General features: G+C 36.6%; 1 protein-coding gene across 2 annotated transcripts in view; it reads left to right on the top strand.

Annotated features, from left to right (window-relative positions):
- Nucleotides 1-5,918: 5,918 nt before the first annotated feature.
- Nucleotides 5,919-14,843, top strand: part of megf6 (multiple EGF like domains 6) — an 89,574-nt gene continuing 80,649 nt past the window's right edge. The window contains exons 1-3 of one of the 2 annotated variants that reach the window (XM_057839315.1): nt 5,919-5,970; nt 6,112-6,216; nt 12,511-12,633. In XM_057839315.1, coding sequence (XP_057695298.1) covers nt 6,129-6,216; nt 12,511-12,633 — 211 coding nt within the window. In that variant the 5' untranslated portion in view covers nt 5,919-5,970; nt 6,112-6,128. Of the gene's footprint in view, nt 5,971-6,111; nt 6,217-6,849; nt 6,865-12,510; nt 12,634-14,843 lie in introns of those variants that run through there. The other variant, XM_057839317.1, reaches the window with a different exon arrangement.

Here is a 14,843-nt window from a genome sequence, read left to right as displayed (position 1 = left end):
TTTCCGAAAATATGATTCTAGACATTTTGACTTTGTATCTAATATCATTTAGCACCTTGCACGCTGGGTCGTCTTTGGAATTGCATTTCGGCATGTAAGTAGATCGGTTTGTAATAGAAAATACAAAAGAAATATATAATGGACATTGTGCACACGTCTAATGCTAAAATGTGTGCGTGGGTGTGTTTGTGTAAATGGCTGTGATTTATAATGATATTCTTTTGATTGGCCCAACAACCACTAGAGTTCGCACTTTCAGGTAGTTTACGATAAAATTAGGGGTTTAAATACTGGATCGCGGAGATCTTCTGCGGAATACTTATATTAAATCCAGTGGCATGCAAAGGTTTGGGCATATAGAAGATTATACCCTCTTGCATGCCGCTGTATGTTTGACACCCATTGGGTAAAAAAATAATACATGCAATAAATATACTGCCCTGCCTCCAAATGATAAATAAATAAATAAAATATACAGTGTCATGCAAAGGTTTGGGTATACACACACAGGGTTCCCAAACCTTTGCCTGCCACTTTTTATAATGTTTTTCCAAAACACATAATTTAAAATAAATATAGTGTGTTGGGCAAGGTTTAATAAAACGTTTTAATGACCCGAAAAGCAGAGCACTTCCTCTAATTTACTTCAGGCTAATTTGAATTGGAGCCAGATGGTTGGAGAGAAGGATCCTGCTTAGTTAGGGATATTTGACAACTTATAACAACTTTGTTAAATATGTCTGATTTGTGGCAATTAAATATATTCTGTGTACACATAAGCTGCATGTTTGTCATTAACACTTAACAATGTTGACTCGTATGAAGATCAAAAAGAGTATTTTGTAAGTATTTTTGTAAATATTATGTTGTTAGCATTTTTCTTCCCTTAGCAGACTGAACTTTGTAGAGTAGGCTATGATTTTTGTTCAATTGGGGTGTACACATCACTTTTGGGTCTAATTTGGACATTTTACAAAGTCAGCAAACGTCTAATACTCGCTGGTCTCTAAAAGATTATCATGGGCAATTATTCTATCTTGTATCTTACACATAGAGCTCTGCGATATGGACCAAAAGTCATAGCCCAATATATTTAGGCTGAATATCGATATACATTACAATAATGTCCTTGCAAAGTAACAGTAAAGCAAAGCAAAGCAAGCAAAGACCTGGATTTTTCACATAAGGCTTAAAGGGCAACTGAAGAGCTTTTCAGATTTCGCTCTTAAGTGTTTTACTCAGTTGAATTGTATTAAATGCATCATTCGCTCTCTCAAAAAGTCACATTAAAAAATAAAATAAAATGACCGTGTAGTTTTTGAGTTATGGCCATAGCAACACCATAGCAACGAGGGACGCGCCGTCCTGCCGACCGCTACCTCATGACGTAACTTCCAGGAAGCCTTGCCACCACTCTGAACACGGAAATATAGCACCACGCTATCCTCGCCATATACTGCAAACATTTTCTGGGTTTTACTCGCGGGATTCGTCATGCCATCTCGATGTGTAGCGATGAATTACTCACAGGAAGACTCGAGACTCTAGGAGTGGTCCAAAAAAAACTTCTCCTGCAAAGGTTTGGACCGTTTTTGTTAGCATGCATACAGGTCCCCAATCGGCTCATTGTTTTCATCATTTCAGCCACGACAGCTTTGAAAACCTACAACAATGCAACCTTGGTTTTACAAAGACGTAAGTAGAACATTAATGACTTTTTTTGATAAACGAGGGGGACTCCTACTGCCTGTTTGTTGAAGTGCAACATTTTTTTTTGTTTGTTGCTTTTGGCCTGTCATAAGTAGATAGGTTGGCTGACATGTCGTCTACTCATGTGATTTTATTACTATATCAATAGGTATTATGTAAATTCAGATGTCCCCAGCACCAAATACTGGACTGTCTCAGGAAATTAGAATACACAATATTCTAATTTTTTGAGACAGTCCTGTGTATATATACAGGACTGTCTCAGGAAATTAGAATACACAATATTCTAATTTCCTGAGACAGTCAGGAAATATTCTAATATTATTATATATAATATTTCTTGCGACATCAGATGACGATGACTTAGGAGAAATAAATGTAGCAAATTTTGATGACATGAAATCATAAACTAGTCATATATACAGTACACATTTTTTAAAAGAAAAATCTAGTTACGTTCATATATAATACATGTTTATCATATAAATACATATTTCCCACTGCCATTATCATTTTTCAATGTTGCGCTAGTCCGTTGCTATCCTAACTTTGTTTTGCTTACTAAATTTATGTTCTTTGATGTGTGCCATTGTGTGCTTGGTATAACTTAGCTCATATGCTGTGTCACAATCTGACAGTGAAAGCTGATGCTGATTCAACATAAATCTGGTATCATTTATTATTGTGGCCTATTGAATATTTTTTCAGAATGTAATATAATTACAATATATTATATACCAATAGAATACATTAAACAGCCAACAAAATGTGTCAATGTTGTTTACAATTTATGGTTTTATTCTTTTAATGTAATTCATGCCCCTGTCAGTGCTTCAGACTCCTCAAGTTTGGCTCTCACGTCTGGGATCTCCTGACGACACAGGCATAATGTTGGAAGGGTAATTACTTGACGGTTTACAGCAACACCTGGAAAATAAAATCATTTTGTCATTTATTATGAAAAATCAATAACATATCATTCATTTAGCCACATTTGGGATAGCTTTACCATATTTAGATCGGTAGGAGCTGTCCCATTACCTAATATCCAGTTTTAGCTATGTGGAGAGCATGGAAAAATATACAACCATGTAATAGCATTCTCTAATAAAAAAATCACGATGCTGGATTTAGGCTTACCACTCACTCTCCCGTTCGTGAAGTGTCGAGCTGTCAAATAGCGTCATGACGCCATCTGCTGTGTCAAGTAAATCGCCGTCATCTGAGGCCTCAGGTTCAAACATGTAGGGATTAATTGTAGTTCATCTTTCCTGGGAGCCTTTGCCATCGGTAGTGTCACGAAAGAGCGATCCTGAATGGTTACCTTTGGTGGAAATATCACTGACATCGTTGTTGCTGCTATGCTAGCTGTGGATAGTCTTCTCTGTTGCGTCGGGGAATCTACGTCACACTTCCGGGTTTGCGAAGGGACCATTAACGGAGTGCAAAAAAACTAAAAAAAAACGCAAATTATCCTTACAATTACGTGTTGATAATGTCATGGTTGTTTTGACGAACTCGTCCAAAGTTTATAGTCATAAAATTACACCAAAATCCGGAAAGGTCTTCAGTTGCCCTTTAAGTTTAATCTTCTTTGAGTCAGCAGAGGTTTAATTAGTCAATGGGGTTGATTTCAACAACCATTGACTCGCGCTAGCTTAGCCACTCCAGAGACCTGAAACTAACAAATAACTGACAAACTGCATGGAATTTGTTAAAATCAACTTCACCGACTAATTGTACCCCGCAAACTCGAAGATCAAGACTAATGTCAAAAATTCAGAATTTCAGGTTAGGGTTTAGGGGTTAGGGTTAACAGCATATCAGTGCCAGTCTAAAACAACGCAAATTGACTGCACAATAATCAACAACACACAAATTAATTGCACAGTACAATAAACACAAAGTTTGGGGCAGGCACGGATGCGTCTGCACAACCTGGAAGTACGCCGTATACACACGTGGTCAATTTGGCCACAAAACGTGGAGGCAACTAAGCACTTTACACTCAATCGAACTCACAACACATCCCAAAGATGCTTAACGAACACGGCACCTCACGGCATAAATGTTCAACATGAATATGATGTAAACAATGCTTGCCAACTTGGAGCGATGACGACCTGCCGTTGTAACGGCAAAGCTACAAAATGTCCGCCCATGTAGGGGGTCCAACCTATCGCTGGAACCCTCCAGAATAAAGAAAAAATACTCATGTCCATTCTTGGACATATACAGATCAGCATTCCCCTGCACATCTCAACAGGTGGCTGCACTCGGCTCGATTGTGCACCCGCACTGACACACGCCTTTTTCAGTCCCAAAACACGTGTGTGGCTCGAGACCAAAACAGGAAGTAACTGTGAGGGGTTACCATGGAAAAGTACACGTAGCGGAAACCTTTCCAGCATTTTCTATTCAAAATGCTCTTTGTACATGACTGCAGTATTCTTCATTCTACATACATTATGAGGCAATAACAAAATATTAATGCACAGACACTAAGGAAACCACCCTTAATCAGATTACTGGTTTGGAAAAATGAACACGTTAGATCACTCATTACTGAAAGAAAGTAAGCAGATTACAGTAATGACTGACAGTGGTTAATATCAAATAAATTTATAATACTTTTCTTCACCCGTTTCATGAAAAAATCGGTCAGTTGTTCACATAATAAATGTAGACATACCTTATGTGTACACATGTATAAAGAAGGAGTACCTTATTTGAAATTAAAGCGCTGTAATATGCACATTTGAACTATATGGATAAAGTTATATAGATATAGGATAAATATAGGATATCGTTCTAATTCCATATCCCATTTTAAAAATATCAATGCAATTTTACATTGATATGTATCACCCAGCCCAATATATAAACATTAACATAGTAATTGATCTGTTTTTGTCTGGACTTTGCCATGTTTTCCCCAACGATTATAAAAACAGACTACCATACTTACCTTTTGTCAACAACAACTGTCCTGCTCAATAATCAAAATCACAAACCCTTCTGTGTCAATTCTAAGTTTAGAAATAGGCAAATCGGAAGCCCCTGAAGTTTGCGTTGTGGAAGTACACAAACAGAGGAGCAATATTTTAAGGTCTAATGATACATAATTCTTGGATTGAAACATCAATCCAAGGCTTTTGTATCTAATCGAATCAAGGCAGATTTTATAATACCAGCAAGTATTATATTGTTTTGGAATTGTTGTCCAAAGAATCGATATCATGTTGTCATGAAATCATTGGCGATACATCAATCTCGATCAATGCATCGATCAGTTAATTGACAATCTAATCGCCATCGACCCATCCATCTTCTCCCGCTTATATTGATTAAAACTCAAAACACTGATCATCTTTTAGATGTGCCTTTTTTAAAAAATGTTTTTTAATTCAAATGTCTGAAATGTCTCTCAACAAAGTTCTCAAAAACATGCAACATGCTTTGTATTTTTTTGTTGCTTCAGTGTGAAATGGAACCGGTTGTGTTAAATGTGTACATAATATTGTCTTAAATCAAAAGAATGTGCTTGAATTGAAACAAATCATCACAGGCTTTGTAATGTCGGCATATATTACAGACAAAGAATCGATATTGTATTTTGATTAAATTGGAGATTTATTTTAAGCCTTTACGGTTATAGGCATCTGGAGGATACCACACAATTTGAGCATTACTGCAGTTTGGAAAAAGCTTGTATTTTTTTTTTTCTCGTGGTGAGATCTTTCACTCATAAAAATGTGGTTAAGGTGTTCAATATCATATGTGTGCCCCACTTAAGATGTTTGTAAGCCTGAGATCGTGAAAAATCACGGTGAAAATTTTGTAGCACGCTTTAAAATGAAGGGAAACACTTTATAGTACATATTCATTTGATTTGTTTATCTGTGTTTGCATTGCAGGCCCAATGTTTGCACTGGCCAGGAGATGTCTCTTTTGGGAAGCCCACAGCCTTGTGTACAGGCTTATACACGTATGGTGAAGGTGTGGAGGCAGGGTTGTATAGGCCGATGGTGTATAGGTTATGAAAGGAGGTGACAGCTACTACTGTCTTCACCATTCGTTCATTAATCGTCTTCATATTGATATGTAACTATTATAACCATGTAAATTGAATGAATCTTGTTTTCCACAGGACGACATACTACACAACATACAGACAAGTATACAAGACCGATACCCACACAGTTTTTAAGTGCTGCCCTGGTTGGACTCAAAGGGATGGTGAACCAGGCTGTCTACATAGTGGGTATTAGCATTTTTTATATTTGTCTACAAAGATTCCACATCAAAGCCCAAAAATAAATAATTCACTGTATGATTAAAAAAGTTAAATCTGCAATGTAAAAATTCTCAGGAAAACATTGTTACCTGTCATACTCATAGGGATATGCAGTGCCCATATGTGTTTCAATGGAGGTCGATGTGCAGAGAGTGGAGATCATATATGTGATTGTCCAAAAGGCTTCAAAGGGACACGATGCCAGTACGGTAAGTTTTGACTAATATTGTTGTAAATTAGAGTTATGTACCATAAGTTGTCTACTACAGTACTTGATCAGTAGAGGTTTGTGGTGATATACGGTTTGACAGTCCATTAACTTCTTCATAGGACAATCTTTTAGTGAAGCTCCAAGTTTAGGGCTTCTCCTTTGACTTTGCCATAATTGGAGCTTTGATGGTTTGGCCTTTGGGGTCGCTTCGCTGTTCAAGGTTTGTTGAAATGTTAGTGGCTTACTTCGAAGTTTCTGGTTCTGCTGAATGTTGCTGCTATAAAAACCTACAGTGCTTAACTTGCTTGTGACCCTAAGCCAAGAAATCCCTAGTGAAGTATTCATAGCATGGGCATTTCCTTCTCATTCAAGAAACACCCACATACAGTATGATGCCTACTGTAGGTACTGCTTGGAATATTAAAAGCAACCTAAGCAAATTGGGATGCCTGCCCCCAATACATACTCTTACTTTACAAATAAACAGCCACACTACAGGGGTTTAGCGATTCTTTTAAATGGACCACATTCTTTGCGACTTGTAACGAGCACGTGTCGTTTGAGGCAGCTGTCTGCTTTAAGTGTTTCAACCTGAACTATTTGCTTTCACACATTGGAGTGACAGGTTGGATCAGGATTTATATGGGTTTGTCTTTCACACATTCTAAGGTTTCAGTCCACCTTAGTGATAGCTCACTTTTTGGTTTTCTTTAACGATACATTTTTCTCCTCTCACTTCTCAGGACAGATTTATGTTGTCTTCTGCCAAATTCATTACAAAGAATGATTTAGAGAATGTGCATATGGTTTAAGTAGAAATACTGTACTGTTAATGCGAAAACTTTGCAATAGCAGTTGAGCCAAGGTGATAACATCCTGACTCCCGAGTGGAATATGGCTAGTTGTGTGTTGGCACTAGCATAGGAGCCTCTCGTGACAAACTAAATAGCCTTCCTTTTTAAATATGTCGCACCACCAATGGTTAGCCTTAAATGTTTGTTCTGCTCATAGCAACATGCATTGGACTTTTGTTTGATTTGTTGTATGTTTGTCGTACAGTGGTTGAACATAAGGTTATGCTCGTGCCCAGTACCCACCATCAACTCACCTCTCACCCCATTTGTAGTTCATGTCTGAACAGGACTGATTTACAATGCGACTAAATCAAACACACCTGTAGGATGTACACTATGTACCTGTGAAAGCTGTTCTTGTCTTATATGCTCTTCTGATGTGACAAAATAAAACCAGTAACAATACCCAACGTAAATCTTTAAACATTGATATTTTGTTGAAAATAAATTTCTGTTTTGATGTTAATATTGTGTAAAATGAATTATAATAATTTATATAGGCAAAATTTTCCTCTGTTATGCTTACTCTAAATCTTAATCTTACAATGTCTTTAATCTTGGAATCATGTATGTTTTATTTATTATGTTTTGTTTATTATTTTTGAGGTGTGATAGTAATTGATTACAGTAGCTGAAAAACATTCATGCATATAAGGAGAAATTACATTCAATTGTATTTCCTATTACCACACATGATTACTTCCTATTTTTTTTTTCCAATTTAAATTTGTTTCCATTTAAATATACAGTATACACTTTAGTTAATATGACAATTTATATCATCATGAAAAAATAGGTTGATACTGTGATATGAATTTCAGTCAGAAGCACCCAGCCTTATGTCACATAAGTCATGTAATGTAATGTATGCAACTCTACCATGTTTGATTGTGCGTCCTTGGCTGCAGGGGGACGGGTCTTGATAAGCATATGCTTCTCCCGTCAGCCCTTGTCTTTCTTCGGTTCTTTCTTTCTTCAGGCTAATCATATCACATTTTGCAACTGTCAATGATACCAATGATGATGACAATAAATAAATCACAGACATTAAAAACCCTAAGGTGGTATGAAAAAGTATCTGAACCTTTTGGAATTTCTCACATTTCTGCATAAAACCAACATCAAATGTGATTTGGTCTTTGTCAAAATCACACAGATGAAAAACTGTCTGCTTTAACTAAAACCACCCAAACATTTATAGGTGTTCATATTTTAATGAAGATAGTATGCAAACAATGACGGAAGGGGGAAAATAAGCAAGTGAACCATTGCGTTTAATATTTTGTATTATTGTTATTATTTTTTTTTACTTCCCTGAGTATTCTGCGCTGAACTCTTGGTGTTATCTTTGGTTGACGGCCACTCCTTTGGAAAGAAGCAACAGTGCCAAACTCTCTCCATTCGTAGACAACTTCTCTGACTGTCAATTGATGAACATTCAAACTTTTAGAGATGGTTTTGCATTCTTCCCCAGCTTTATACAAATCAACAATCCTTGATCGCAGGTCTTCAGACAGCTCTTTTGACTGAGCCATGATGCACATTAGACAATGCTTCTCATCAAGACAATTCTTACCAGGTGTGTGTCTTAACACACACCTGCAGCTTTTAATCAGCAGCTTTTAACCACTCATCAGTGATTGGGCACACACCAGACCTAAAATGTTTGGTAAAACTAGTGTTAAACCACTCATTAGTGATTGGGCACACACCTGATTTAAATTGTTTGGTAAAAATTGGTTTCAATTGCTCTTTAAGTCTCCTTAGGCAGAGGGTTCACTTACTTACCCTTCCCTTCTATCATTGTTTGTATGCTATCCTCAATAAAATATGAAAACCTATAAATTTTTGGGTGGTTTTAGTTAGAGCCGACACTGTTTTTACATCTGTACGATTTTGACAAAGATCAGATCACATTTGATAGTTATTTTATGCAGTAATGTGAGAAATTCCAAAAGGCTCATTACCTTTTCATACCACTGTACATTTATGTATGCCAAACATAAGTATACAGCATTTTGTTACTGTTACATTTAACTACAGTACTGTGTGTATCACTGTCTCTCTCATTTGGAAAAATGGTCCATCATCCCAAATACCGTTCATCCCTTCTGTTACATAAAGAATCTGCATCTGCATGATTTTTTTCATGACAAGACTCTTTTGTCTGTCTTCAAAACAACGTCTTACCACTCCTTTGGCAACATCTACTTGAACAAACTGTTTGAAGTGGAGTTGTATGCTGTAAATCATCATGACTTTTATTGTAGATTATCATTGAATCATTCATTCTCATTTAATGTTCTTCTTTATAATTAGGCTTCATCCTGGCACAAAAGTCATATCACAACATTTATGTGGTAATTGTTTATTTAAAGCTGACTACTCTGGTATTTTAAGAAACATTGACAATTTCAATAATGATTTTCTTAAAAGCATCTTTTGGGAGAATGTATTAGACCTTGGTGGATACAGGGTTTATTGATTGGACAGATTGAGACTGCAATTTGGCCAGCACAGCAGCAACACCCACATTAACATGAGCTCAAACCTATGTTCCTTATCAATGTTGAGGAAACCACAGAAACCTTCTGAAATTCTACATTTTGAGAAATGATGACTGGCAAATGGCATGTAGATTATATCTGCTCCCGAAGTACTTGAGGTTGTTTTTGGTCGAGGAAGAGTGTACATCTTTTGAGACATTCTTGAGTGGAGTGTAAAGAACGAGTTATGCCAGGACGATTTAATGATATACACAGAGGTCTGGAATCAGTTTGTCTGTAGAGAACATAAGAGCATTTGAGCAGATGTGAGTTGTCCGTGTTACCGGATGGGGAACTTATCACTCCTATTCATAAAGTAGCTCCACAACAGCACTTTACAGTTTAGTTTAAAATGCACTTAATTCCTTAGATGATGACATGCATTAGTGTGTTTACCTGAATAAAATTATTACTGAATATCTTTTAAAACTTGTTTTGGATAATATAAAGTTGTATGTCAGGTTTGAATCCAGAGGTTTGGTTCACTTCCTGATCTTCCCTTATGCAAAACTCGCAGCCAATAAGCAGGAGTGCTGTTCCCTCACTTGTTGTACAGTAGCTATAACTTATTTCACACTGCATGACACTTTTTTTTGTCTTTGCCTCTCAGACACAACTGGCCCAAACGGGAGATACAGAAAAGTTCACACAGCTTTTGCAGCTTCACACATTAAGAAAGTTAGACTTTGGAAAGCTTGTTATATTACATGATCAATTAATTTTCTTATACGGGGTCAGGTCACGGGGTCAGCAGCTTAAGCGGGGAAGCACAGACATCCCTCCCTCCAGCCACCGACCACCTTACAGCCACAGTTACCTCAACAATGAAGGCACAGGGCATGGTTTAATCAAACTTACCATCCTGTGTATCACTGTAGGTCTGTTGCTCAGGATGCCCTGGTGCCAAGTGCACACTGACACCTTTATGGCTAAACATGGTGTTTGCTTATATTTTAAACAGAACAGCTACGTAAAGTATTGCTGTAAAGGTCCTTTTAATGCCTGTGTGATGAATCACATTTTTCTATAAAATGTAATGGATTTAGTCAATAAAACAAGGTTGTTAGAGAAAAGAAGGAGTTCATTACATATCAACATGTAATCAGATTTACGCCATTAATGCAGTGATAAATACCATAGCTCTGTTATCATGTCTTGTACTTATTAACAGACCTACCTACATACCTGGCAAAGATTTTCCTTTTGCTGTGGAAAAGTGCATGAAGAAGTTTTTTTCATTATTAACAAGTGTGCTAGTACCATGTTAATTATGTGTTATACTCACAATTTACTGTAATCTTTTCAAAATAGAGCACTAATTGAGCTGATCTGTCACAAAATATTGAGCTGATCATATCCTGCTATGTAATATACCACCATGTTTCTGCATATCATTGACAAATAAAGTATTTGCATTCTATAAAACTGTATTTTCACTATGCTGGATTCTTCAATTTATAAAGAATCCTCTCATTTAAAACCACTGTTGTTTTAGCTAATTACATTCATAAAGGCTTTCTTTAAACTGTTAATCTACCCATTGTTTATGATTACAAAATCATGTTTCAATACATTACAATACAGAATGCAAAATTAAGCACATCTACTGTATTTTCTGCACTATAAGGCAGACTTAAAAGTCTTCAATTTTCTCAAAAGACGATACTGCGGTTTATAATCCAATGCACCTTATATATGGATTAGTATTGGTCAATTATGGCATAACGTTCACTTTTGCGATGAATAATGCAACCCAACTACTACTGCGCCTTATAATGCGGTACCCACTATATATGAAACAGTTTTAAAATAGGCCTTTAATTGAAAGTGCACCTCATACTCAGATGCATTTTATAGCGCGGAAAATACGGTAATAGCTCCTCGCTCTAAAATTCTCTTCTGTCAGCAACATCAGTAGGATTTCAATTTTAGAAGACGGCCATGACTGGGGCACTGTACTGTAAATGTGTACTATGTTCTTGCTTTCTTGACAATATTGCCAAATAACATTCATCTTATGGTGGTATAGTTTTAATAACAGACCATGACAACAAATATTGAAAGTATTGTAACTCTTTATGATATTTAAGGCATGGGAAATTGCAATCGTAGCAAAAGTGAACAGACACTCTTGTTGAACGCTATGTTCTGTATTCTGTCACAAAATATTTTGGTTTGTTATTAAGTGTCTCATGTTTAATGAACCCTCAAATTAATCCATGCATTTTCTGGTAAGAAAGTATGAATAAGTCTAGAGCGGTTTTCAATGGATCAAATCTGTGGAATATAAAAAATGTCTTCCTAAATGTCTGTCTGCTTTCAGAAACAAAGAGTGGGTCCGGCCTGGTTGAATTCTTAAAAAGGCGACCCATCCTTTGTTTCTGAGGTCTCACAGAAACCTCTTCGATAGCCATGTTAAATTAAATTTGGATTGCTCTCTCTCTCTCTCTCTCTCTCTCTCTCTCTCTCTCTCTCTCTCTCTCTCTCTCTCTCTCTCTCTCCTCTCTCTCTGTCCTCAAAACAAAACAAAAAACATTCATAATACTTGGTCAATAACACAATTTAGAAATGTGAAGAAGAAAATAACTTTGAACTCCCAATAGTAAATGCATATTTTAAAAAAACCTATGATCTCCTGCCCTGATGAAATAATAATTTAAAATCTAACAATAGACTGAAATTGGAGGGGGTATGACCAGAATTTTTTATGACTTCTTTTTATCCCTTTTGAAGATGATTCATAAGTTCATTGTCCTTTTGTTAAGTTTTTTTTCTTCTTTTTTTTGATTATGTAATCAAGTGCTCCTTTGTTTTTATTGTTTATAATAAACAATCACACATTTTCACATTGAATGAACCCAGAAACAATATTCACTATTTTTTCCTTATCAGATATAAATGAATGTGATGTGGACAAAGGAGGCTGTGAAGGTTACTGTTGCAATACTATTGGCAGCTACTACTGCAAGTGTCCTGAGGGCAGTGAGTTGGGGCCAGATGGAAAATCCTGTCAAGGTAAGAAAAACATTAGGATACAACCAGTGTGCACACATTTTATATTAGCACGCCACATCACAGTTCTGAGATCCAATCCCGGGCTCCGGCTTTTCTGTATGCAGTTATCTCGTTCCTGCATGGGTTTTCACCGAATACTCCGTTTTCCTCCCACTTCCTTAAAACTTGAATGGCAGGTTGATTGAACCTTGACTGTGTATTTGTGCCCTGTGATTAGCTGGCAACCAGTTCAGGGTGTACACTGCCCATGTTCAACTGAGATAAAGGCTCTAGTACCGTTGCTAATCTTGTGAGCTTTCAACTATACCAACAGTGACTAGATGAAGCCTAAATAATCAGACATTGAGTGCTACACAACCAACAGGTGCTGCATATAAATCTCAGCTTGGTCTTTCTCCTCCATAGATTTCATGGTTTTCTTTGGTATTCTGGCTTCATTTCAAAGAAATGCATATTTGGTTAAGTGAAGACTGTAAGACTGTCTTTAGGTGTAAATGTGAGTGGGAATAGTTGTTTGTCAATATACAGTACTATATGGTCTTCGAATGGCTAGTGACTAATTCAGGGTGCACCCGACCTCTTGCCCAACGTTAGCGTTGCAGTTACACTCCATCTTAACCATGACCTTGATAAGAACAAGCTGTATAGAAAATGAATGGATGGATAGTTTCTTATGTTATCAAGCTATCAAAGCATCTACAGTAAGTGCTGTATATCATATACAGTGTTTACAGAGAAACTTTTGAAAATATCACTTTCTTCGGAGAGTTTGGATGTTCTCCATTTGTTTATGAGTTACAATTGTTTTTTTGTGGATGAAGATACGACAACTGACTCCACTAGACATCTGCCAATTACTCAGGCTGTTTTGGATAAGGTCAAATATGTGTAAATAGTAGTGCTGTCAAATTTATCACGTTAACGGGAGATAATTTTTAAAATTAATCACGTTAAAATATTTGATGGATTGAACGCATGCGCGGAATGACCCGCTCATGCATTGCCTCAAACAGATTACAATGACGCCATTTTTTGCACATTGAGAGCTAAGAGGCTGAGAAAGGCGAGTGGACACAGGCATTCATTGGACCGCGCCGTTTATTGGCATAAGCTTCGGCAACTCCTTCACCACAAACATAAGTATCATTTTGTGAAAGCACAAAAAAATAATATTCCTATCTCTCAAACAAAAAAAAAAACAATGTTCACAAAAAGAAAAGCGCTCAATGCAAAGAGAACGGGCATTCCCAATCAAATTAGCTATGCAAAATACACATAAAACTTACTCAGACTTTGGTCAAACTCTATTCAAACATTTTGTTTAGCTCAACAAATACACTGGATGGCAATATTTAGTCACAACTTACAAACTATCAGAGGTCTCGTACATTGTGAAGCCAGCACGCAAATGAAGTTGATCGACCAGTAAAGAGGGAACTATGGCGTCAGTCGAGGAACAAAACACATTCATTGGCTTGATTTGTAAGTAATTTAAGACTCGCCATTGACACCTTATGGTGTATTTCAATCACTACCTTAGGTAGTTAAAGACACTGTGGAAGAACGGCAGGGAACCCGTGTGATGTCACCGCTCGGCGACGTCAACAATGGCGAGCTACCAGTGTATTTTTTGATTGAAAATGTTACAAATTTTATTAAAACGAAAACATTAGGAGGGGTTTTAATATAAAATTACTATAACTTGTACTAACATTTATCTTTTAAGAACTATAAGTCTTTCTATCCGTGGATCCCTTTAACAGAAAGAATGTTAATAATGTTAACACCGTCTTGTGGATTTATTGTTAAAATAAACAAATACAGTAACTTATGTACAGTATGTTGAATGTATACAGTTGTGGTCAAAAGTTTACATACACTTGTGAAGAACATAATGTCATGGCTCTCTTGAGTTTCCAGTTATTTCTACAACTCTGATTTTTCTCCGATAGAGTGATTGGAACAGATACTTCTTTGTCACAAAAAACATTCATGAAGTTTGGTTCTTTTATGACTTTATTATGGGTTAACAGAAAAAGTGATCAAATCTGCTGGGTCAAAAATATACATACATGGATCTGAAAAAGCGAATCATTGACTTGAACAAGTCAGGAAAGTCACTTGGAGCCATTTCAAAGCAGCTGCAGGTCCCAAGAGCAACAGTGCAAACAATTGTTTGTAAGTATAAAGTGCATGGCACTGTTTTGTCA

This window comes from Corythoichthys intestinalis, chromosome 6, assembly GCF_030265065.1.
Source record: "Corythoichthys intestinalis isolate RoL2023-P3 chromosome 6, ASM3026506v1, whole genome shotgun sequence".
Taxonomy (NCBI): domain Eukaryota; kingdom Metazoa; phylum Chordata; class Actinopteri; order Syngnathiformes; family Syngnathidae; genus Corythoichthys; species Corythoichthys intestinalis.
This window is presented reverse-complemented; position numbering and strand designations above follow the sequence as displayed.